Source organism: Scyliorhinus canicula, chromosome 20 (assembly GCF_902713615.1).
Source record: "Scyliorhinus canicula chromosome 20, sScyCan1.1, whole genome shotgun sequence".
NCBI lineage: Eukaryota > Metazoa > Chordata > Chondrichthyes > Carcharhiniformes > Scyliorhinidae > Scyliorhinus > Scyliorhinus canicula.
Window position 1 is genome coordinate 78,014,477 of NC_052165.1, and position 26,987 is coordinate 78,041,463.

A 26,987-nucleotide genomic window follows, 5' to 3' on the forward strand; every position below is an offset into this window, starting at 1 on the left:
TTACGGGGATAGGGTGAAAGTGAAGGCTTAAGTGGGTCGGTGCAGACACGATTGGCCAAATGGCCTCCTTCTGCCCTGTCTGGTCTATGTTCTATAAACTTTCACCTTGTTACTCAAGAATGTATCTAGCTCTGCCTTAAAAATATTCAAAGGCTAAGTTTCACAAAGACTCACTGCCCTCTGAGAGAAATGAAATTCTCCTCATCTCAGTCTTAAATGACCACTAGTTCTAGAATATATAGAATAATCTCACCCTCTAAGCTCTGGTATCATTCGACTGAATCTATGCTACACACCCTTGAGGTGGCACAGCGGTTAGCACTGCTGCCTCACAGCGCCAGGGACACGAGTTGAAGTCCAGCCTTTGGTGACTGTGTGGAGTTTGCACTTTCTCCCCGTGTCTGCGTGGGTTTTTTCCGGGTGCTCCGGTTTCCTCCCACAGTCCAAAGGTGTGTAGTTTAGGTGGATTGGCCACCTTAGTGTCCAGGGATAGCTCATGGGTAGTGGCCCTAGTCAGGGTGATCTTTCAGAGGGTTGGTACAGACTTGATAGGCCGAATGGCCTCCTTCTGCACTGTGGGCATTCTATGAACCCGATGAAACCAAAATCTCCTCCCTGTGGTAAGGTGTCCAAAGCTTGAGCTGGGGTCTAATCTGTGCTTTTATAACTGGAACATAACTTCCACTCCTTTGTATTTTATCGTGGTCCAATAGAACATAGAACAGTACAGCACCGAACAGGCCCTTCGGCCCTCGATGTTGTGCCGAGCAATGATCACCCTACTTAAACCCACGTATCCACCCTATACCCGTAACCCAACAACCCCCCCCCCCCCCCCCCCCCCCCAACCTTACTTTTTGGGACACTACGGGCAATTTAGCATGGCCAATCCACCTAACCCGCACATCTTTGGACTGTGGGAGGTAACCGGAGCACCCGGAGGAAACCCACGTACACACGGGGAGGACGTGCAGACTCCACACAGACAGTGACCCAGCCGGGAATCGAACCTGGGACCCTGGAGCTGTGAAGCATTTATGCTAACCACCATGCTACCGTGCTGCCCAATCACAGGGTTGCCTAGGGCAGTGAGAACCTAATTGCTGGTACTAAGCATGTACCTTTTGGCACAGGACCGCTAGCCCGCTTGGTTCAGGCCTCATAAATTAAGTTGGTGGGACAATCCATTGCTGGAGTAACTCTGGAAAGGGGTGAGTGGTGAGGAATTTAGGATGTGTTGGTGGGTGGGTGTGGGGAGGTTTGCTGGACCATGAAGCTGAGATAAGAAAGAATAAATAAACTCTAACCTTCAATTCATCGGCATCATAAAAGTTGACGGTCACTGCCGGAACCATCCACGTCTCAAAGAGATAGCCCAGGATTTGCTTGGCAATGGCGTCAGTGATGAAATGGAAATGCAAAGGATTTCGCCTGAGGGAACACAAGACGGGAGTATAAATTGAATGTACTGATGGTCACTGTCATGATATGCAAACATGCAGCTAATGAACACTTAGAATAGGACATGACCAATGAGCAGTGAGGACACCCAGGGGTGGTATCTCACTATAAAAGGGATGAGGCACTCACACCCTGCCTCTTTCCACAGATTAACATCTACAGAGTGAGACAGGGTGAACCCTCAGCATCACACCCCAGCACGTGGCTTCGAGCAGGCTGGTTCAGTTAGACTGAGTTACTACAATTAGATTAGCAGAGAGTCGAACTCATTGAGAACTGTGCTAATAGTTCAATAAAACACATTGAACTAATTTCATAGTCTGGAGCATCTTTTACTTAAAACTGCACCAAGCGGCAGCCTGTGTTATTCCAAACTACATAACACAACATGATACCAGGGGTCTGTTCAATCTAGTTAGTTCAACTCAGCAAGATCCGTGATGACCAGCTACTGCATACCAACGCAATGGAAAAAATTCAGGCTCCTCACCAGCTCAGGGCCTCCGGCAATCTCAGGGCCAACTGGCGGACATCCAAGCAGAAATTTCAGCTTTACGTCGAAACATCAGACCTCAATGGTGCGTCTGATGCACAGAAGATGGCTCTTCTCCTCACCACAGCGGGCGATCACGCCTTGGAAATATTCTACTCTTTTCACTTCGCCAAAAACCAGGACAAGACAAAGTACCAAACCACCCTGGACAAATGTGACAGCCACCGTGAGGTGGACACCAACGAAATCTTCGAGCACTACATATTCAAGCAGCGATTGCAAGGTAAAGACGAATCCTTCAACTCCTATATAACTAACCTTCGACTGCTAGCGCAATCCTGCAACTTCGGTGATCAGAGACCAAAGCGTTTTTGTAGTTCACTCTGATCCTCTGTGGGAGCAGTTACTGAAGATCAAGTATATGACCCTGCCAGTCGCGATTGAAACATGCACTGTGCATGAGCACGCTAAAAATAGCTATTCCCAGTACAAAACGGCAGAAAGCAAAAAACTAGCCGCCCACGAGGCAGAGAATGTGCAGGCCACCTCCCGGACGCAGCACCTCAACATTGACAAAACCGGCCATTTCGCGCACTCTTCCCGGGGCCCGACGCATGCGCGATGCGAACGGGATAACAGAAGCGGCCGAAACCCGCACTGCGCAGGTGCAGATGTCCAACAACCGCACTGCGCATGCGCAATGACGTATGGAGCGTCATGAAGCCGAAATCATGACGTGTCCGAACTGTGGCAGCGCCCAGATAAAGAAACACTGCCCTGCAAGAGGCAGACGCTGTTTAAACTGCGGGAAACCAAACCACTATGCAGCCTTTTGCAGATCTGCACCACCAGTCAGGAGCCAGAGCTCCCAATTTCTACAACGGCGCATCTGGAGTGTGCAACACTGCCTACAGGATTCTGATCCCAGCAGTGCAATGGATCCAGATGCTGAATGCCTGGACAACACTTACCGTGTGGCCTTATTACAAAGTGTGAATATGCCACACCAGACACATCGCAAGTCCAATCAATCCTAGCTGTGGATTCCGAGGACGAATGGCACGCAGTGATGAAGGTCAACCACTGCCCCATCCAGTTGAAATAGACACAGGTGCCTCTGCCTACCTACTCTCACAGGCGGACTTTAAAAGAATCAAGAAGCCCCCCATTGTCCTTCCAGCTGCCTGTAAGCACGGTAGCATGGTGGTTAGCATAAATGCTTCACAGCTCCAGGGTCCCAGGTTCGATTCCCGCTGGGTCACTGTCTTTGTCCTCCCCGTGTGTGCGTGGGTTTCCTCCGGGTGCTCCGGTTTCCTCCCACAGTCCAAAGATGTGCGGGTCAGGTGGATTGGCCAGGCTAAATTGCCCTTAGTGTCCTAAAAAAATAAGGTTAATGGGGGTTGTTGGGTTCCGGGTATAGGGTGGATACGTGAGGGTTTGAGTAGGGTGATCATTGCTCGGCACAACATCGAGGGCCGAAGGGCCTGTTCTGTGCTGTACTATTCTAAATTCTAAATTCACCCGGACACAGACAAAATCAAAGCCATCGAGGCAATGAAAGTCCCCGAGGGCAAGAAGATGGTACTGCGCTTCCTGGGTATGGTCAATTTCCTTGGCAAGTTCATCCCGAACTTGGCCACACACACCACGGCCCTACACAACCTGGTAAAAAAATAACTGCCTTTGAGTGGAAGACGGAACACCAGAGTGGCTGGAGCTGAAAGCCAAGCTCGCCACTGCACCTGTCCGAGCATTCTTTGACCCAGACCGGGAGACAAAGAAATCCGCAGATGCGAGTCAGGATGGCATTGGTGCTGTGTTGCTTCAACGAGATGACACATCATCCTGGGCACCAGTAGCTTACGCGTCACGGACAATGACATCCACTGAAACCAGATATGCACAGATTGAGGAGGAGTGCTTAGGTCTTCTCACCGGCATCCTCAAATTTCATGATTATGTCCACGGCCTGCTGACATTCACTGTCGAGACGGCTCATAGGCCTCTGGTCCACATCAACCATCAGGACCTGAACGACATTACGCCTCGGTTGCAGAGAACCCTGCTTAAACTTAGGACTTTGACTTGGTGTACTTGTCAAATAGCCCAGTGAGCCGCTGGAGATCGTCCAGCACATCGAATCGCAGGTGCAACTGTGTGCAAGTACTCCCTGGCGTCAGTTCAGAAGATCGTTCTCATCCAGATGAGACAGCCAAAGACCCCCTATTGCAGTGAGTCATCCAAAACCTCACCAATGGCTGGCAGAAAGGGCAATGCCCACAAATTTACAATGTTAAGGACGACCTGACAGTGATCGATGGCATCCTCCTCAAGCTGGACAGGATTGTCATACCGCTCAGTCTCCAGAGCTTGGTGCTGCGCCAGATTCATGAGGGACACCTTGGCGTTGAGAAATGCAGGTCCTGAACTGTGCTACCTGTCAACGGTTCCAGCCAGCGCATAGCAAGGAGGCGCTCCAACCGCATGACCTAGAGACCTCTCCATAGTCCAAGGTTGGCATCGACTTCTTCCATGCGAATGGTCGCGACTACATATTTATCACCGACTACTTCTTGAACTACCCTGAGGTGCTGAAGCTACCAGTCCTCACCTCTCGGACTGTCATCAAAGCCTGTAAGGAGACATTCTCAAGGCATGGCATCCCAATCACCGTCATGAGCGACAATAGTCCGTGCTTTCACAGTCGAGAATGGTCCACGTTTGCCAGGTCATACAATTTCAAGCATGTCACCTCCAGTCCACACTATCCACAGTCCAATGGAAAAGTCGAGAAAGGGGTGCACATTGTGAAACAGCTCATCTGCAAGGCCGCGGACTCTGCTTCCGACATACACCTTGCAATGCTCGCGTACAGGGCGACTCCATTATCCACTGGCATGTCGCCGCCTCAACTCCTGATGAACAGGGACCTACGGACGATGCTTCCAGCCATACACCTGCCCAACCTTGATCACCTCACAGTGCTGCAGAAGATGCAGCAGCTTCGAGACCGTCAAAAAGCAGGGCTATGCCAGCGATCTGGCCATGCTATCCCTGGCAGACACTGTCAGAATCAAGATACCGGATGGTGGGTGGTCTGCTCCGGCTGTCGTTGTTCGACAGGCTGCGCCCCGCTCTTATGTTGTATTTATGGCTGATGGCTCCATTGTGCAAAGGAATCGATGAGCACTGCGCAAACCTGCTTGCCCACAATTACTTTCCCCTCCATTTCCACATGTTGACTTGCCACCTCCAGATATCTCGAACCACGAGGTCACCAGTCCGGCTTCCATCCCGCCTGTTAAGGCGCCGTCATCCCCTCCACCACCTCTCCGATGGTCGACCAGGATCAGGCGCAATCCTCAGAGACTGGACTTATGAACACTTGTTCTGTTTGCTCTGTTCTGTATTCCGCAGTCAGTCACGTTAGACAGACTCATTCACATGTACAGACATTCACATACACCAACAAAACAACAAAAAAGGGGAGATGTCATGATATGCAAACATGCAGCTAATTAACACAGAATAGGACACAACCAATGGGCAGTCAGGACACTCAGGTGGCATCACCACAAGGGTGCATGACAAAAACACTATAAAAGGGATGAGGCACTCACACCCTGCCTCTTTCCACAGACAGACATCCAGAGAGTTAGATAGCGTTGATCAGCAGCATCACACCTCAGCACGTGGCTTAGAGCAGGCTGGTTCAGTTAGACTGAGTTACTACAGTTAGATTAGCAGAGAGTCGAACTCATTGAGAACTGTGCTAATAGTTCAATAAACACATTGAACTTATTTCAAAGTCCGTGTGGAGTTTGCACATTCTCCCCCTGTTTGCATGGGTCTCACCCCACAACCCAAAGATGTGCAGGGTAGGTGAATTAGCCATGCTAAATAGCCCCTTAATTGGAAAAAAGAAGAATTGGATATTTTAAATTTCAAAAAATTATATAAATAACATCCCAGGAACTATTGTGATCAGGAGGTGAAAGGGCGGGAGGGACTTAAAACAAGTACAATCACCAGGAAAAGAGTACTGAGGTAATTATTAGAACTAAAAGCTGACAAGCCCCCAGGTCTTGGTGGACTCCATCTTGAGAAGAAGTGGTTGCTGAGGTAGTAGATGCATTGGTTTTAGTTTTCCACTATTTCCTAGATTCTGGAAAGGTTCCATCAAATTGGAAAACAGCCAATGGTTACTCTTCTGTTCAAGAAAGCAGGGAAACAGAAAGCAGGAAACTATAGCTTAACTCTGTCAAAGGGAAGATGTCAGAATGTGTTATTGAGAGTGTAGGACACTGAGACAATCTCAATGCAATTACACAAAGTCAACACATTTTTTATGGACTGGAAATCAGGTTTTATTAATTTATTAGAGTTCTTTGTGAAAGTAACAAGCAACATGAATAAAGAGGAATCTGTAGATCTGCTGTACTTCGATTTCCAGAAGGCATTTGACAAGGTGCAACATCAAAGGTTACAAAATAAGAGATGGTGTAGAGGGTAACATATGAGCATGGATAGACGATTGGCTAGCTAACTGGAAACAGAGAGTCAGCATAAATGGGTCATTTTTGGGTTGGCAAGATACATAGAAACAATGCATAGAAAATAGAAGCGGGAGGAGGCCATTCAGCCCTTCGAGCCTGCTCCACTATTCATTATGATCGTGACTGATCATCAAGTTCAATACTCTGATCCCGCCTCCCCCCCCATATCTCTTGATCCCTTTAGCCCCCAAGAGCTATACCTAACTCCTTCTTGAAATGACAGTTTTAGCCACAACTACTTTCTGTGATAGCGAATTCCACAGATTCACCACTCTCTGGGTGAGGAAATTCCTCCTCACCTCAGTCCTCAAAAGGTTTACCCCCTATACTCAAACTCTGACCCCCCCCCCTAGTTCTCCCCCAACATCGGGAAAATTCTTTCTGAATCTCCCCTGTCTAATCCTGTTAGAATTTCTATGAGATCCCCTCTCACTCTTCTAAACTCCAATCAATATAATCCTAACCGACTTAGTCTCTCCTCATATGCAGATGTGATGAGTGTCGTGCCACAGGGATCAGTGCTGTGGCCTCAACGATTTACAATGTAGATCAATGAGTTTGACGAATGGACCACAGGTATGGTTGCTAGATTTGCTGATAACACAAAAATAGGTAAGGAACGTTGTGAAAAGGATATATAAGGGACAGGATCTACCGGGCGGATCGCGGCCTAGTGATCCTGGGAGGTGCCTCTCCCGGGTTTCCCGATGGCCGTTACATCTCACGAGAAATGGTTAGATCACAATGGGCGGGACCCAGTCTTGCACAGTTAAGTGACTTTAAATACCCACTTCGCTGTCCTGATGCCGGATCAATCAGCCACCTGGCATATATTCGCCGGCTGAGGAGACTCGAGCTGGGTGACGTTCAGTACTCGTCCCCACAAATGGGGACCAGGAGGGTCTCCCAGGCGATCGGAGGCCCCGGGTGGTCACCCTCCAGGCAGGGAGGCACCTTGGCACAGCTGGTGTCACCTGGCAGTGTCATCCGGCTGCCAACCTGGTACTGCTACGGTGCCCAGATGGCACTGGCAGGTTGGCATGTGCACTGCTAGAGTGCCAGGCTGGCAGTGCCAAGCTGACATTGTGCTCGTGCCACGTATCAGGCCTGGGGGTGCCCTGCTGGTATGTGGTGGGGTACGGAGGGGCTCAACGACCCTCCAACAGGTGAGTTGGAGAATTGGGGGATCTGAGGGTTTTCGTCGGGACCCCTGACTAATCCCACCCAGAATGGACTCAGTTTTATTTTGGTTACATTGCGCCCAAGGAGTCTGCAAAGGGGCTTGGATAGGTTAACTGAGTGGACAAACATTTGGCGGATGGAGTAAATGTGGACAAATGTGAACTTGTTGACTTTGGCGTGAAGAATAGAAAGGAGTATATTATTTAAACAGAGTGAGACTGCAGAACTCTGAGGCACAGAGGGATTCGGGTGCCCTTGTACACAAGTCAGAAAATATGCAGGTACAGAAAGTGATCAGGAAGGCAAATGGAATCGCACAATCCCTACAGTGCTGAAGAGGCCATTCGCCCCCATCGGCCCACTGAAAGAGCATCCTACTAAGATCCAATCCCCCACCCTATCCCCGTAACCCCACCGAGGGACAATTTATCATGGCCAATCCACCTAACCTGCATGTCTTTGGACTGTGAGAGGAAACCGCAGCACCCGAAGGAAACCCACGCAGACATTGGGGAGAACGTGCCAACTCCACACAGACAGTCGCCAGTGTTTGGAATCGAACTCTGCTCTCTGGTGGTGAGGCAACAGTGCTAACCACTGTGTCGCCCCTGCTGTCATTTATCGAAAGGGGGATGGAAGATTAAATTAAGGAATTTTGCTGTACACGGTATTGGTGAGACCACATCTAGAGTACTGTGTACAGTTTTGGTCTCCTTATTTAAAGAAGGATATAAATGCGTCAAATGCAGTTTAGAGAAGGATCACTAACTAATTCTTGCTGTGCTGGGGGTGGCAGCCTACAGTTATCTTATGAGGAAAGTTTGCACAGGTTAAGTCTGTGATCATTAGATTTTAGAAGTTTGAGAGGTGATCTTAATGAAATATTTAAGATCCTGAGATCCTCAGGAGAACTGACAGGGCAGATGTTGAAAGGTTGTTTCCCCTCGTGGCGGGGACGAGGACTAGGGAATACAGTTTAAAAATAAGGGTCGGAATTCTCTGTCCCGCCGGGACAGTTCTCTGGAGATCCCCAGGCGCGGGTGCGCTGCCAGCGTAACAGAGAATCCTGACAGTGGAGAATCCAGCTCAAGGTGTCTCCATTTTAAAACTGAGGAGAAACATTTCCTATCAGCGGGTTGAGAGTCTTTGGAATTCTCTTTCCCAGAGAGCGGTGGAGACAGGAATTGAATATTTTAAAGGCTGAATTTGACAGATTCTGACTCACAAGGGAGTCAAATAGTATCGTGGGCTGGCAGGAAAGTGGAATTGAGGTAATTGAATATATTGAATGGAGGAGCATGCAACAGGACCCAAATCGGCCATTCCTATTCCTAATTCACCAGGTTGTACCCGTGTATTTGTGGCTTGCAATCAGAGTTGATGCAGACATTCGTATCATGTTATGGTGGGCCTAGGGAAGCTGAGCCTGAAGGTTACTTCTGAATTCCGAGCGGGAATAGCGGAGAGGTTTCACTGTTATGAAAGGGCAGGTTCCTGTATCAATCACTCAGTTCTGCCATAAAGTTTCGGATGGAGGGGGAAGGGAGCGCAGGTAGTGCAAACCAACTCGCCTTTCAGCCCAACAAGCAATTGACCTGATCACATTATGTGAGCACAATTAGCGCCAAAAAATGAAATCTGGAAACAAGAGCACACTTAAGGGCCAGGCCTCGACAACCTAAGCCTTACACTCAGGTTGATAACCACAGTAATTTCCGACTCCACCAAAATGTCACCAGCAACTCCGCCCATGATTGTTGCTGGGTACACTATTCAACTGCATGTGGCCTCACCTTCATAGCTGAGGAGCAAGAGTCTGGGGCCAAGCTGATGGTTGCGGTTCGTGCCCATTTTTATTTCTTACTAAGATCTCATGATGGGCGTCACTGGCTGGGCCAACATTTGTTGCCCATCCCTAATTGCCCTTGAACAAAGAAAGAACAAAGAAAATGACAGCACAGGAACAGGCCCTTCGGCTCTCCCAGCCTGCGCCGATCCAGATCCTTTATCTAAACCTGTCTCCTATTTTCCAAGGTCTGAGTGGCTTGTTCAACCATTTCTGAAGGCATTTAAGAGTCAACCATATCGCTCTGCATCTGGAGTCACATGTTGGCCAGAACTGGTAAGGACGGCAGGTGGGTTTTTTTTAATGATAATGGTTTCTTTGGAGTTTAATTCCAGATTTGTATTGAATTCAAATTTAACCATCTGCCTGGGTGAGATTTGAACCCGGGTCCCCAGAGCATTATCCTGGGCATCTGGATTACTAGTCCATTGACAATAGTACCACACCCACCAGCACCTCAAAATTCATTTGCATGAGATTTGCATTCACATAGAGCTCTTTAAGATGACTGGATGTCTGAAAGCGTTTCACCGCTATGAAGCCCTTGTAATGAATGAAAATGAAAACCGCTTATTGTCACGAGTAGGCTTCAATGAAGTTACTGTGAAAAGCCCCTAGTCGCCACTTTCCGGCGCCTGTCCGGGGAGGCTGGTACGGGAATCGAACCGTGCTGCTGGCCTGCTTGGTCTGCTTTTAAAGCCAGCGGTTTAGCCTGGTGAGCTAAACCAGCCCCTGGTTTGTAGGAAATGTAGGAAAGGGTGTTTCATTTGGAATTTGGGGTTCCCGTAACCTGGTGCAAGCATTAGATTCTTCAATGAGATGATTCCGAGAGGCGAAAGGGTGAATTCCTTCTGACACCGAAGTAGAGAGCTGTGCCCTCCTCCTTGGGAAATTCTAAACCTCGAATGCTGAAATTAAAGGCAAGCACCAAAGTAAAACAAATCCTCCGGAAAAGTCAGTTGGGTTTCCACAGTGCCTCATGGAAGCTAAAGGAATGAGGCGGGAAAAGTGGGGGGTTAAAATAGACGCAACATGGAAATTAATAGTGACTCGCTTGTTGGCTGCACGTCGGGACTGAACCCAAGCTCGTCCGTGTCATATTCCAATTCCGCAGCCTCAGTGGTAGGCCCGTTATCGGAGGCTGCTTCTGTTTCTAAAATTTGGAGTCATGGAATAAAAGAGACAGTGGCAACATGGATGCAAAATGGACTCAGTGACAGGAAACACGAAAGCCGTGGTTTAAACAAGGGCTGGTTCAGCACACTGGGCTAAATCGCTGGCTTTTAAAGCAGACCAAGGCAGGCCATCAGCACGGTTCAATTCCCGTACCAGCCTCCCGAACAGGCGCCGGAATGTGGCGACTAGGGGCTTTTCACAGTAACTTCATTGAAGCCTACTCGTGACAATAAGCGATTTTCATTTCATTTTTCATTTCATTTCATAGATACTTCCACCCCGCCCACCGTAAGAACGCCATGGGCGGGATGCGAGCAATGGAGAAGTCCATTGACCTCGCGCGGGATTCTTCTGTCGCCGGGCAGATGCGGCTGGAGAATCCCGCCCATAGAATCCCTACAATGCAGAAGGAGACCATTCAGCCCATTGAATCTGCACCGACCCTTTGAAAGAGCACTCCACCCAAGCTCCCTCCCCCGCCCTATCCCAGTGACCCCTTAACCTATCTGACACATGCGTTGTTTTTCAGATTGGAGGAACATCTGCAGTGGAATTCTCCAGAGGTCAATGTCGGAGTCCTTTTCCTTTCCTGCCATCTATTCATGACCAAGTCATTGGTGTATAGGGCACAATTTGCAAATTTGAGAATGATATGAAACTTGGGAAGCATTACGAACTGTCAGGAGGATAGTGCAGATCTTCAAAAAGACATAGACAAGTTGATGGAATGGGTGGAAACATTCAATGTAGAGAAGCGCAAAGTGATTCAGTTTGATAGGAGGAACAACGCAAGACAACGTAAAATGAAGAATACCATTCTAAAAGGCCATCAATTCACTAGACACGTGATTGGAAGTGAACTGTGGTTTTAATAGTCTAACAACTAAGCCAGCCTGCGACCAGAGGAACTGAGAGTAGGCTTACGGCTGCAGTGCTTTATATGTCCGGTTAGTGGGAGGAGCCATGGGCGGAGCCAAGGGTGGAGCCCAGTACACACACCTCATCACCTTTGGGCAGAGCCGCGCAACGGCTCACATACAGAGCCCACAAGGACACAATACATGCAAGGCAATAAAGTGTGAATTACGATGGCATATAACTCACCACATTCACCCCCTGTAAAAAGTCACGTCCGGCGGAGGTGACGGGTCTACAAATCCGGTGGCTGAGTCGTCCTTTGGGATCGGCGGAGCACCGGGATTCCAGCCTCTTCGGGTGGTTGGGTGGTGGCGGTCGGTGAGGGTACGATGGACTCAGGGGGTGATTCGGTCCGAGCTTCGTACCGACCGGTGCGACGAGGAGCGCAGGAAGACTATAGGCGCGGAGCATGGGCATCGAACCTATAGGTGCGGGGGCGCAGGGTTGGGTGGGGTGTAGCGTGGGGGGTACCTCGGCAGTAATGGTGGCGGAGTTGGATCCTGCAGGCGCCAGGTCCCGGAGGTAAACAGTGTCCTGACGGCCGTCAGGGTATTCGATGAAAGCGTATTGGGGTTCGAATGGAGTAGGAGCACTCTCTCTACGAGCGGATTAGTTTTGTGTGCCCAGACGTGCTTCTGGAGGAGAACCGGGCCTGGTGTCTTCAACCAAGCTGGGAGCAAAACCCCCGTGGGTAGTGCCCCTAGAAAAAAATGAATAGCCGTTTGTGAGGGGTCTGGCTGGTGGCTGTACATAGGAGGGACCTAATAGCATGGAGCGCGTCGGGGAGGACCCCCTGCCAATGGGAGGTCGGGAGATTCCTTGACCGGAGGGTCAGTAGGACGGTCTTCCAGACTGTCGCGTTCTCCCTCTCCACCTGCCCGTTCCCCAGTGTGAATTACGATGGCATATAATTCACCACAGGGACAATTACCATCTTTATCCTGCGCTCACTCTCCATCTATTTCCTTGCGACTTCGGGCATGGGTTGTTGTTGGCTGATGTTCGGCAGTAGAGATCCTGGGTACAGTTCCTCGCCATTGCTCAAAGAGACCAAAACCGTCAGCAGGCTGGCTGCCAGCACCAAACAATCAGCCAAATGGGAACCGGTCGAAAGTGGGTTCTTCCTGGTTTGACTGGCTCAATGAGTCACTCAAGGAACTCAATCCAGCAATGAGGTCAGTGCTGGCCCCACTATATTTGCTGGCTTGCTGGAGTGAAAAAATGGGCGTCATTTTTGTCACCTTTGTCCCAAATTTTGAGTCCTAATGTCTCAGTGATGAGGCAAACGGGTGGAAGAGGAGGAAGGAAAAGGAAGCAAATCCTGCTATTCTGATCCCACTCGCTCATGGGACGTCCTGCATCATGTGCCCAGAGATCTGCGGTTTGAGGATTCACTTCAGTCACATGAAGACCCTCAGCAGAAACCCATGACATTGAGTAGGCATCATTTCTGAATCAAAGGACGGCCATGACACCGACCCAACAGGCTTCTACGGAAATAAGGCAGTGATGAACTTTGAAGGAAGGATGCACTATCAGATATAAACCTGATGGCATCTGTAGGCTCTCTCAGCACCGCAATCAGCACTGCCCCTTACACAGCTCCAGTGTGTCTGAAACGTTACAGCCCAGCGTGATTTATCCATTAAACATTGCAGCTTTTCAATGAAAAAGCTGAGACTTTTCTGGGCGTGAGTTACGAGGCGGCTGCAATGTAAATTTTTCTCTTCATGATAACAAGGCCACAGAGGCCATGAATTTTGCAACGGAGAAATTGCAAGGCCTGCAAAGAAAAATAACACACACACAGAAAAGCTTAATCTGCGGCTTTGCAAAGAAGCGGGATGAAGATTTTCAGCACAGTGGCTGCTGCACATTTTGTAAGCTTGTTTAACCTATGCCAAGGTATGAGGTGGGAAGCGGGGGGGGGGGGGGGGAGGAGGAGGAGTGGCAGGGCAGAACTCTCCAACCTTCCATAATTAAAAATGCTTACTAAAATTTTACTGACATTTTACAATGCAATTGACCTCCAGGGATTTTGATAAACAATCGAGACATTTACGTTGAAAAACACTTAATTGACTGGCACATGCTCGGAGGTCAGTTAGGCACTATATAAATGCAATGGGTGGGACTTTCCAGCCCTGCCTGCCAATGGGATCTTCCAGTTTTGCCAAAGGTGAATTCACCCCCCCCCCCCCCCCCCCTACTCCCTACTCCCGCAACAGTCATGCCTGCAAGATTGCGGCCAGGCCCCATTTAGTACTGGTCTACACAAACCTGGACCAGTCATAATGGCACCTTGAGGGGTGGGGAGGGGCGGGTCTCACAGGGCATTAGAGACAGGCAGGGTGCCAGGCTGCCACTGCCTGGAGTCATGCCCCGGAGGCCTTGCCAACTGGAGGAGGGAGGAGGCTTCCCAGACCTCGACAAGGGAGGGGGGGGGGGGGGGGGGGGGGGGGGGGGGGGGGCAGTGAAGTGGGGGGGGGGGGGTCAATAAAGCGGGGGGAGCCTGGACTGGGGAAAAGATCAGGATTACTGTTCAAAATGGCGCCCTAATCTGCAAACAGCCCTTCCTGCTGGCAAGATCGGCTTGATGGCAGGAAATCGCCTTGGCGGGGAGAAACTCCCTGAAATCCCAAAAAATGACAAAAGTGCCGTTAAATCACGGGGCGATTCTCAGTGCTGTAGTCATCGAGAAACACCCTGCCAAAAAACAGACTGAAACTTTTGCCTCCCGAGTCACGCCCATAGCATCTCCTCCAATGGCTCCTGGTATAAAAACAGGTTTAGAAAAAGTACAACTCGGCATTTACTTCAAACGCAACCTCTGTTCAAAACCCGTAAAAGACAACATAGCCGTGGCTCGCTGACAATGCTCCCTTCTCTGAGTCAATGAGTCAAGGGTGTGAGGCCCACTCCAGGGGTTTGAGTATATAAGCCAGGTTCATACTTCAGTGATGCACTGAAGGAATGTTGGATTGTTGGAGATGCTGTTTGTCAGATAAGGACTTCTGCCCTCTCCCATGGCAACATTCATAAGAAAGCAGTGGGGATCTCCTTGATATTCTGATCAATATTCATCATTAATCAGCATCACTAAAACAGATGATCTGCTCATGTTACCACTTGCGGGAGCTTGCTGTGCACAGAGTGGGCTGTTGTGTTTCACCCACTGCAAGAGTACGTCATGTGAAGAACCTTCGGATGTCTGAGTGTGAAGAAAGGCACTTTATTAATGTAATTTAGTTTTCACTTTCTAAAAGATCTGGTATATGTTGTTCACACTTGGAATGGGTATCCAATTAGGACAATGGAAACTATAACCTTGGCATTAAGCATCAACAAAAGATGTAGTGGAGGAATATAAGGTTTCCTTGGATGGATGAGCATAGATTGACTACCCGGTCTTCCTTATCTATATATATGTTATAGTGTGATGTTGCAAGGGGCTGAGGATTGTGATAGCGGGGCGGGCTAAGGGGAAGATGTGTTTGGTGGTGGCATCATGCTGGAGTTGGTGGAACTGGTAGAGGATGATCCTTTGAATGCGTACGCTGGTGGAGCAAAATGTGAGGACAAGGAGGACCCTATCCTGGTTCTGGGAGGGAGTGGAAGGCGTGAGTATCTTCCCCTCACTCCTCCTGTCAGCATTCCGCAGGGACCATTCTCTCAAGGCATACCTTGGTCCCCTCCCCATCTCACCCAATACCTCACCCCCTTCCCAAGGCACCTACCAATGCAATCACAGAAGGTGCCCCATTCCCTCCTCCCTGCTCACCATCCAAGGGTCTAAACACTTTTTAGGTGAGGCAGCGCTTCACGTGCACCTCCTTCAATCTGATTTATTGCATTCGCAGCTGCCAATGGGCTCTACTCTACATTGGGGTAACTAAACACAGACTGGGTGACCACTTTTCAGAACACCTTTGGTCCATCCACAAGCAGGACCCAGACCTTCCCGTCGTTTGCCATTTCAACTCACCGTCCTGCTCCACATGTCTGCCCTTGACCTGCTGCAATGTTCCAGTGAAGCCCAGCACAAACTGGAGGAACAGCACCTCATCTTCCAATTAGGCACATTACAGCCTTGTTAAGTCAGGAGTCCAAAACTACACACAGTTCTCCAGATGTCGTCTCACCACAACTGTACTGAGCTTCCCTACTTTTATATCTTTGCAATAAATAACAGCATTTCATTTGCCTTCCTAATTACTTGTTTGTACCTGTGTACTAACCTTTTGTGATTCATGTACCAGGACACCCAGATCCCTCTGTAGCTCTGGGTTCTAAGCTTGGCTTGGGGATAGAGAAAATCAGCTGGTGTTACCACTTACCATTACTAGAAAATCGAGGTGCTGGATTTTGTGCGAGAACGTGATTGATACTTTCCATACTTAATTATCTAGTTGGCGTTCACAATCTCTATTTGCTTTCTTATTTCAACAAGGCAACCAGCACATTCATCAGCAGATGAAGATAGACGAGTGGTACAATGACAGGCTTGGGACGCAAGGTCCTGCTCCTACGAAACATATACCGAAGCAAATTGTTGAAAATAGAGCATTGTGCATACACACCGGTGAAATAGAACGGACTTTACGAGTGTCACAACATCACGGCTTGCATTGTATCCTGCGCACACAATGGCAATGTGGATTGTCTGCAAAATTAAACAAAAAACAATTACATTTTCACATGGTCAACAGGAATCTTTTCCCCAATTTTCTTCTCTCCGGAAGGAACCCTTGCTGGTTTATCGTATTCAGGCAGTGAGCATTGTTCGGCAATTCAGCCATATTGGGCATCATAGCAAAGCCAATCCTGCCCTCAACCAAATGTCCACTCTCGGCACTTTCTATTTCCACCTCTCGCTGGGGAGCAACGGGGAGCTGGAAACCTGGGGATTTTACTCCTTACTGGTTCACGAAGTCCTGAAGCCAACTGTACTTTCCCAACAACTGCACTGGCCGAGGACAATGGGATATTCTCCTCTGTAGGGCTTAGTACAACATCAGGTGGTATCTGTGCTGCAAATCTCATGGATAGAATGTCAAAATCACATCATTGTCCGCTTGCACTATGATCTGGACATTTAAAAATCAGAACAAGACTTGAGCACAATGTGAAATAGAGTCCAGAATAACTCGGCGTTAACCTTGTTTCGACTGAGTGAAAATGAGAACCAACTCTCTCCCTCTCTCTCTGATCAGTGCAAGTTTCATGAATTCTCTCTTTCTCAGTAAACTTTCTATTAAAAGACAAAATTCTTGATTAAAGGCCGCTCTTCAGTAATGCTGCAACACTGTGTCATGAAAGGTTGAGACGCATATCTATACCCCAGCAAATTCTACAGGCCTGACCTTAACTCTGTGTCGATGGATGTTTTTGTGTGACATGAAATCTTGCCACCAACTTTCAACGATTCTCCTACCCAAGTCAACCATTTTCTCCTCCAAAAAGACAATCCTGAGAACTGGTCACCTGACTTAATATTCTCTCCAACGAATTGTTAATGAGATTGAAGACATTGCCTTTGGACCCTGCCACAAGCTCCATTCCCTGCCACTGTTTCCATCCCTCTACAAAATCTGAGGTTGTGCTCAACATTTTGCAATTTGGTGTTGCACTTGCCCCTGGAATAAGGTTCTGACCGCATATAGGTTCCATGGACAAAAATGACGACTTTCGTTTCCACAGCGTCATCCCAGTCTACCCTCCATCAGAGGCCCTATGCCGCAGCGAGAGGGTGCCACCCGATGGGTCAGAGGCTCCGATTCGCAATGTGGTCAAACAGGTTGATTAGCAGCTCGCAAATCCTTCCAATAGGCCTGATGGCAGGTGGAAAAAGCAGAGGTTTCCAGTCATCCACACTGCAGAAGGCAATGGCAAACCAGTGCAGTATTTTGCCAAGAATGATCATGGACTAATCCAATGGCAGATCACAGTCACCAATTTTGGATGCAGTGCCTGGAGGAGGAGGACCCTTCATAAAGTTGTGGTCAGGCCAAACACTGGGCACGATTTACAGTCTTTTCCCGGGGTTCGGGGGTGCCCTGCCTGTATGTGGTGTGGTGGGGTCAGGGGAGGAGGGGGCTTGGCGACCCCTCAACAGGTGAGTTGGGGCATTGCGGGGGTCCAGGGTCACGTCTGGGGGTCGATATCGCAGTGCCATTTGAAAATGGCACCCCGGTCTCTTGCTGTATCAAGGCGCTCCGCTCCCAGTGCAGGATATGCGGCTAAATGCAACCTCGGTGAGACATTCCCCTCTGGCTGTTGAAAGAAAACACTGTCATTCGATAGCAGGGTCTCACCGGGAACGACACCTCGATTCCCGCCCAGAACGGACTAGTTAAATCGTATCCTCTGTTTCATGCTTCTGAACTTGCACCAAATTCTGTTCACTCTTCACCCCTGTGCTCGCTGACCTACACTGGATCCCAATCTTCCATCCTACAGAAACCTGTGGTCAATTGTCCTAATATCTTCTTTCTTGTGTCGGTTCAACCTTGCGTGCTAATACTGCTGTGTCATGCCCGGGGATGATTTACTAAGTTAAAGGCACTGTGTAAATAGTTGGAGTTGGAGTTTAAGTGGCTCGGTGCCAAATTTTAATCTGAAAAAAGAAATGCAGAAATTACTGGCTTCTCTCAGCAGCTCTGGCAGCATCTGTGAGACAGAAACAGAGTTGATGTTTTGAGTCTGTATGACTTGTTCAGGGTTGAAGAGGGATAGGAATGCCTTGGGTTATATGGAGGGGGATGCAGGAGGTGAATAGAAGTCTGGGAGCACAGTGGTTAGCACAGTTGCTTCACAGCTCCAGGGTCCCAGATTCGATTCCCGGCTTAGGTCTGTGCAGAGTCTGCACGTTCTCCCAGTGTCTGCGTGTGTTTCCTCCGGGTGCTCCAGTTTCCTCCCACAGTCCAAAGATGTGCAGGTTAGGTGGATTGGCTCTGCTAAATTGCCCTTAAGTGTCCAAAAATGGTTAGTTGGGGTTACGGGGATAGGGTGGAGGGGTGCGGATAGGGTGTTCTTTCCAAGGGCCAGTGCAGACCCAATAGGCCAAATGGCCTCCTTCTGTACTGTAAATTCTATATTAGGTCGGAGCTAAAAGATTGAAAAAGATGTCATGGACACAAGACAAAAGGAGTGTTGATGGAAGCATTAAGGACTAAAGAAGTTCTTATAGTGGCAGAAAGGTAAGAGAGCAGAATAGAAGAACGAAGGTCAGTGTTCTGTGGAAGCAAAACTGAAAAACAAGTGCCAGAAGGCCCTGTGGGAGAGAGATGATGTGGCGTTGGACTGGGGTGGGCACAGTAAGAAGTCTTAAAACACCAGGTTAAAGTCCAACAGGTTTGTTTGAAGTCACTATCTTTCGGAGCGCAGCTCCTTCATCAGGTGGGTGGGGGAGAGAGGTTATATTTGGACAAACCAAGGAAACAAAAAAGGGATCAAGATGGTGGGAACATTTCAGCCTGAAATCGTTGTACTCAATGTTGACTGCAGAAGACTGTACAGTTCGGAAGATGAGGTGCTGCTCCACCAGTATTTGCATTGGGCTTTACTGCACCATTTCTGCAGGCCTAGGATGGACATGTGGGAATGAGAACAAGGTGCTGAGTTAAAATGACAAGCAGCAGGAAGGTTGGGGTCAGGCTTGAGGGCTGAACAAAGATGTATCGCAAAGCCGTCACCCAGTCTGCGTTAAGTCTACCAATGTGGAGGAGACCCCCAGTGGGAGCAGCGAATATAACAGACCGAATTCAAGGCGCTGCACGTGAAACGGTGCCTAACCTGAAAAGTCTGTTTAGGGCCTTCACACTACTACATCCATCACAGTCCTATCCCTCTTTAGCTCTGAAGAACAGTCACACAGATGCGGGACGTTAAGTCGCCCCCTCTCTCCACAGATGCTACCAGACACACTGAAATGTATCCAGAATTTTCTTCTTCATTCAAGATTTCAAGGATCTGCAGTATTTCGCTTTCATTTGTGCCACATTTTATCTGTTGTCTTCCACTGATTCAGCCAGTTATCCTGCAGAAACCGAGTGCCAGTTATCTTCTGCGAACACAGCCATTGCTAGTTATCGTCTGCTTGGCAGAAACCCAGTGCCAGTTATCTTCCGCGAACACAGCCATTGCTAGTTATCCTCTGCTTGGCAGAAGAGCTGGCACCTCAAGGGAGCTGCAGAAACTGTTCAGAAAGCTAATTGAGCTGCCATGGTACTGCTGTTCTCACACTCTGTCACCAGCACTGTCCCTCCTGCTCACCAATGTGTTTTTCCCCTGTACTGTGCCAAAAACAGATTCTTCAATCTGCGTCACATGGGTTGGTGGGGGAGGAGGGGGGGGGGGGGGGGGGGGGGGATTTCTGTTCCACTGTGTGCACTGTTGTGAAGTAACTTGAGTTCAGATGGAAGATATCACTTTCCTTGCTCATCTTCAAAATAGAGTGCAACAATCTGTGGAAAAGTAGGCCCGTCGTTTCATCTATAGGTGAGCACGACACAGAGGCTTGGACCTAGGTGATAGTCAATGCATTGATCCTTTGAAGGACACTGGGTAATTTTATTGCACTTTTAAGCTTAAGCAAATCCGGCAGAGGATTGGTTTCAACTGCGGACAAATGTTAAAAGCTTTTGAATCAATGCATCACATCCCAAGCGGCGTAACCATCAAGGAGCTTTATTCTAAGAAGTGAACAGGTTGTACATTGTTGAGTTGCATTGACATGAATGCAACAGGATCTAATTTCTGGGGCTAGTAGATGTTTAACAGCAGGCTGTGTGGTTACCTCCCTTTCCACCAAGAAAGGTCATTACGCTCTCTCAGGGGACTTGAGTAACCTGCCGCACGTTGTCTAAACATTAGAATGGGCATCTTAAGAGTAATTCCCACCATCATGTCCATCAGAGGCTCAGTCAGAGACTACCAAAAGAAGTAGAAAGCTTTCAGACAATCCTGCTCGATAAAATTTACATTGTGTTCGAGGCCAGTGCAGTACTGCAAGTTGCTGTCTGAATTCCTCTGGCTCCTATTTTAAAAGATAAGTATAATTTTTTTTTTTTACATTAAAAGTTCTATTTCATGTAACTTCCCGTACCAGCCTCCCCGGACAGGCGCCGGAATGTGGCGACTAGGGGCTTTTCACAGTAACTTCATTGAAGCCTACTCGTGACAATAAGCGATTTTCATTTTTTCATTTTTCAACTTGCTTTCTTAATTGTCTTCTGCTTCTGTATAATTGTCCAACCTGTGCAAAAATCTGAATATTTCTCTTAGCCTGAATCAAGAGTTGACATGTACCACCTTTTGCATCAAATATGAGATCATAGTAGACATATGCCTCATAATTTTTCATGTATTAAAATTTTAGGGGCAATTGCTTTGTGGTATGTTACCAAACGCATGACATACACGAGGGCTTGGTTTACAGGAGAATTAGCTTGCTTATAAAAAATGCTTATTAGCTATGGAGTAGATTATAAAAAAGCATAGGAGAAAATTCAAAAGGCATCTCCCTCGAGCCAGTCCCACCTGTAATGATATTATAATCTCAGGAGAGTAAAGGGTTAAGATGTTCATGTATATCAACACTAGATGGCATCACTGAGTCGTCTTATAAAAGGCTGTGTCTCTAAGCATTCTGGGAGACGCTGTTGGCGAAGATGATGTAAAAGGATAGTGTGAGGTTAAGTTAGAGTGTAGGTTGTATTAGACAGATAATTAATTACTGTAACAGATTCAATACTGTTATTTTGTTGGCTGTTGCTCAGTAGAGTGTGCAAACCATTTCAAGTAGTGTAAAATAAACTAGCTTTGGTTTAAACGTATAGCTTTATGTTATTTGTAAACACTACGACTTTGGCTTTGGCTATCTTGGAGAACAATACAAGGAACATAACACCACCTGCTCACACTTGTAATTGTGAAAGCGACAGTGTTACATGGGGGGGGGGGGGGGGGGGGGGGAAAGAGAGAGAAACAACTACAATTGACTAAAAAGACAGGATCTGCTGGAACTGCACAGCAGGTCAGTAATGTATCAGAAAGGGATAATACCAGGCAACATCTCAAGTAAAACTTTTGAACCGACTGGGTTAAGCTGCTCAGTAGCTCAACTGGCGAAAGGTGGCCCAACAGCACTTTTTCATGAATAATTAGCAATTAACAAATTGATAATTAACAAAGATGTCAATGGGCAAATCCCTGCGGGCCCAGAGGTGCAAGAGTCTCTACCAAGAGTCTTTGTGTGAATTTTATGAAACAATTAGGTAGGCCACACAATTGAGAGGATCCACAATTCAATTCCCAATTTGGAGGTCCCGACTGGTTGGCTGGAGCAGCCTCACAATTAGCCTCAGCACCCCTGGGTGAGCAAGGTTGGCAGGAATCGCCTTGCAATTAGCCTTCGCACCCCTGGGTGAGCAAGGCACATAAAAATAGTCACGAGGGGGGAAAGGAGGAAAGCCAAAATTTGATGCCATTGAGGGGAAATATAATAATAATAATCTTTTATTGTCACAAGTAGGCTTCAATGAAGTTACTGTGAAAAGTCCCTATACTGTGCACATTGGGGAGTTATAAAACATGTCAGAATTTATTTCCTGTTGCATACTACTCTGGACAGTGTCCAAGGCAGAGACAGACGAACAGATGGACAAAGAAAGAGAGAGAGACAGGGTGGGGGGGGGGGGGGGGGGGGGGGGGGGTTTGCAGGGAGTGAGGGAGAAAATAGATATGTAATTGGTTTATTGAAAAACCATGGTGGCTGGTGTCCAATTGGATAATGACACAACTGAAAGAAGCAATCATAATTTGTGACATAGTTATGGATAATCATTAAAATTGAAATAAAAAAACATTATTATGCACTTTTAATTAGGGAAAATGGAAAAAATGTTGAAGTAGAGAATCGACTCCATCTGCGTTGTGAACCATTATGGTTCTGTCAAAAATATGGAATGTTACCGCCACGGGGAAAATTCAACGAGAGAGATGGACACGGGATTGGAGCCAAACATGGAAGGGATAGAATTAGAGTTACCTCGCACTTTTCCACGGTGGGCCGTTTGCCACAATCCGAGCCGTTCCACGCCAACGCATGCACCACCTCATTGTCCCCCGTGCCTTCCTCCGTGGAATAGCTTTTAGAATGGTTCCTATGGTGATGGACCCGGGTCTGGGCGAGGCTGAGCTGCTTCCGAAGGGCCTGGTTTTCCTCTTCTACCTCACGCATTCGCACTTCCAGGGATTCCCGCTCTCTCTGATTGAACATGTACCGAGGGCTGTTTGCCGGGGCTTCGTAGGGAGACAGCGAGACTGGCTTCTCATCTGCAAATGAACAGACACGAGTACGGTTACGGCAGTGAACACAAAGTCAACGTACGCTCCTTTCTGACCATCACCAGAGCTGGCTTGAGAGCATCAGAAATGGAAAGGGATTTTTTTTTCTGCGTACAACCTATTTACCTTAAATTGGGTTACTCGCCCTAAGTGATTCGGCAGTGGGTGGCACAATGGGTTAGACATTCCTAGTTTAGCTAAAGAATATGAGTTTTGCGTCCAGCCGAGATTAATGAGATAGAAATCTCTGCGGTTTCTCAGGGTGTGATGGAGAACGACATTGGTTTAGTCCTCACTTCTGTTCATGGAATCAGAGAATGATATAGCAAAGCCTTTGGTCCATCATATCTGTTTGGTAGAGTGATCCAATAGTTCTACTCCCCTCTCCTTTCTCCAGAGCCTGTAAATTATTTTCCTTCAGGGTTACATCCAATTCCTTTTGGAAAAGTTACTAATAAACCTGCTCACAAGGCAATGCATTCCAGATCACCAGTCGTGAAGTAAAATATTTTTTTCTTCATGTCACCTCTGGTCTGATTCCTGATAGGAAGGTGTTGCTGGACCAATATGAGTAGTCACCATAGTTCCAGATGACCAAAGGTTGCTTTTCCCTTTGAGTGGGGAGAGCTGACTGGTGGCGGTTTAACCGGAGGATCACCACACCTCAGGCGAGGGACAAGGTTGTGGACGTGGGGCCCTCATGAATAAGCTCAGCCGGTACGGGAATTGAACCCATGCATCACCTTGCAAGTCTCACCCTGCATCATAAACCAGCTGTCTAGCTGCGGGTTCAATTCCCGTACTGGTTGAGGTTGTTCATCAAGGCCCCGCCTTCTCAACCTCGTCCGAGGTGTGGTGACCCTCAGGTTAAATCACCACCAGCCCATGGTCCTCTGGGACTGTGGCGACGTTTACGTTTGAAACAACGCATCTAAATATGGAAGCTGGAGACGATTGCATAGTAGTGTCACAAGACTAATAATACAGGTGCCCAGGCTACCTGTAAAGGGGTGGTTGCTGTTTGGCTGCCACACAAGCATCATCCCAGTGGGTAATGAATCTTTTTGCTTTCGAAATGGTGTGCATGGCCGTGCATCACAAGAATGGATGTGTTGACTGACTAATGGCTGGAGCACGGGAGCGGGCAGGTCAGTGACAAAACCTCCAGGAATACATTTATTCACTGTTGGCAACCCCACTGCTTCACTAATGTCCTTTAGGGAAGGAAATCTGTCATCCTTACCCGGTTTGGCCTACATGTGACTCCAGACATAATGTGGGGGACTCTTATCTGCCACCTGAAATTGCCCAGCGAGCCACACAGTTGCACCAAAAGGCTAAAGAGTCAAAAAATGGCCCGTAGCGGTTCAAGGTTGTGGCGCACCATCTTCTTATCAAGGGCAATTAGGGATGGGCAAAAAATGCTGGCCTGGCCAATAACACCCACCTCCCATGAAAGAATAACAAAATTCCCTCTTCATCAGCGAAAGATGAGAAAAATAACAGCAAAAATTGAATGCGGAGCAGGCTCATGGGCCGAGTAGCCTAATTCTGCTCCTATGTCTTATCGTAGAATTTACAGTGCACAAGGAGGCCATTCGGCCCATCGAGTCTGCACCGGCTCTTGGAAAGAGCACCCTACCCAAGGTCAACACCTCCACCCTATCCCCATAACCCAGTAGCCCCACCCAACACTAAGGGCAATTTTGGACACCAAGGGCAATTTATCATGGCCAATCCACCTAACCTGCACATCTTTGGACTGTGGGAGGAAACCGGAGCACCCGGAGGAAACCCACGCAGACATGGGGAGGATGTGCAGACTCTGCACAGACAGTGACCCAGGCCGGAATCGAACCTGGGACCCTGGAACTGTGAAGCAATTGTGCTATCCACAATGCTACCGTGCTGCCCCTTATGGTCTTATTTTACTGCAGAACGTAGTTCAAGAGGGCTCATTTGGGAGAAGGTCTGTTTCTATATAATTATTACTGATTGCAATAGCTATTAAAAGGTTTTAAGTAATTTCAATTAAGTAAATGCCAAAATAGAAGATAATTTATGCTATCCCTGGGCGCCAGGTTCCGTGTCCAACAATTATTCTCCACTTCAATATAGGTGAAGGTGATCATAAACACATGGCGGCGACCCTGACAGTAAAGGCCTTTTGAAATCGCCTAGCGAACCGCTCAGGCATCATGCAAATATATTACAAGTCATAAATAAAAAGAGAAGTCAGACAGACCCATCAACAATGACTCGGGCATCAAGCAGGACACGACTAAGATCATTTCAACAATGTCAACCCTGAGAAAGGCTCCTGATAAACATCTGAGATTGGTGTTCACGCTGTTGGGAGCGCTCACAAGCTGGTCAAAAGTCAGACTCATATCCATCAGCCAGTATTTTATAATCCTTCATAATTATGACTTGGACAAGTCTTGTCACAGCAGTAGTGGAGACCTAGCAGAGATACACAATTGGATGACCTGGAACATTGACCCTGCACCTCATGATGTTCCGTGGCATCAGGTCAGAAATGGACATGCTGCTGATTATCACCGACTGGTGCTTAGCAGCGAATAAATTAGTAATTCTCCACTTTGAGCGTGACTTGCAGGCTGCTCAAAGGAAAGTAAAGGCACAGAACAAACTGTAGGTGGAGGATTCAGTGTGGATGGACTCAGTGTGGGTGGAGGATTCAGTGTGGGTGGATTCACTGGGTGGAGGATTCAGTGTGGGTGGAGGATTCAGTGTGGGTGGAGGATTCAGTGTGGGTGGAGGATTCAGTGTGGGTGGATTCACTGGGTGGAAGATTCAGTGTGGGTTGAGGACGTACGTGGGGGTGGAGGGCTACAACCAGGAGCTGCCTGACAGCAGTGCATCAAAGCACACTAGTGAGGTTTTAGAAAGATTTACCTCACCAACCAAGGTTGATTCAGCTGGCGAGGAGACAAACACAAATAAGTAGCGGAGGCACAGTGGTTAGCACTGCTGCCTCACAGCAGCAGGGACCTGGTTCAATTTCGGCTTTGGGTGACCACGTGGAGTTTGCACTTTCGCCTTGTGTCTGCATAAGTTTCCTCCAGGTGCTCCGGATTCCTCCCACAGTTCAAAGAGTCATTGAGTATGTTCAGGAATGAGGGGTGGGATTCTCTAATCCTGCGGCTGAGCGCCCATGCCGTTATAAACGCCGTCACATTTTACGGCGGTGTGAATGGGCCGTCCCCATGACTAATTCTGGCCGGCAATAGGGGTCGGCACGGCACTGGTGCGGTTCACGCCGCTCCAGCTTTTGGGCACTGCGGGATCCGCGCATGCGCAGTGGCACCGCCGCCAACGTGCACGTGCGCAGTGCCTTTCTTCAACGTGCCGGCCCCGACGCAACACGGCGTAGGACTACAGAACCCGGCGCGGAAGAAACAAGGCCCCCAGCCAGAGAGGCCGGCCTGTATATCAGTGGGTCCCGATCGTGGGCCAGGCCACATCGGAGCCCACCCCCTGGGGTTGGAACACCCCCCCTCTGCCCCGAAACTTCCATGCTGAGTTCCCGCCGGCTGAGAGCAGGTGTGGACGGCGCCGGCGGGACTCGGCGTTTTCACGATGGCAGCTCGGCTCATCCTGGGCCGAGAATGGGCGGGCCAGCCGTGTAGAGTGGCCCCCGACTGGCGCTGCGCCAACCAAGCCAGCGGCAATGGCACCGGTGTGCCAGCGTCAGGGCAGCGTGGCGCGATTCGCGCCAGTCACGGGGATTCTCCAGCCCAGTGCGGGCTGAAAGAAACCCGCCCGAGATTGATGGATCAACAAGGGATATGGGGATGGTGCAGGATAACAGTGTTAAAGTGGAAGATTAACCATGATCACATTGACTAGTAGAGTGGGCTTGAAGGGCTGAATGGTCTACTCCTGCTCCTATTTCTTATGTTCCATTATTGGGGCGACATGGGGGCACGGTGGTTAGCACTGCTGCTCACTGCACTGGGACCTGGGCTCGATTCCAACGTCG

The 26,987-nt window shown here is 48.5% G+C and overlaps 1 protein-coding gene across 1 annotated transcript in view; it reads right to left on the reverse strand.

Annotated features, from left to right (window-relative positions):
- Positions 1 to 26,987, reverse strand: part of large1 (LARGE xylosyl- and glucuronyltransferase 1) — a 558,448-nt gene that overhangs the window by 214,434 nt on the left and 317,027 nt on the right. The window contains exons 3-5 of the mRNA XM_038780758.1: positions 22,683 to 22,969; positions 16,213 to 16,295; positions 1,308 to 1,431 (exon numbers count right to left, since the gene is read on the reverse strand). Of these exons, the coding sequence (XP_038636686.1) occupies positions 1,308 to 1,431; positions 16,213 to 16,295; positions 22,683 to 22,969 (494 nt within the window). The remainder of the gene's footprint in view (positions 1 to 1,307; positions 1,432 to 16,212; positions 16,296 to 22,682; positions 22,970 to 26,987) is intronic.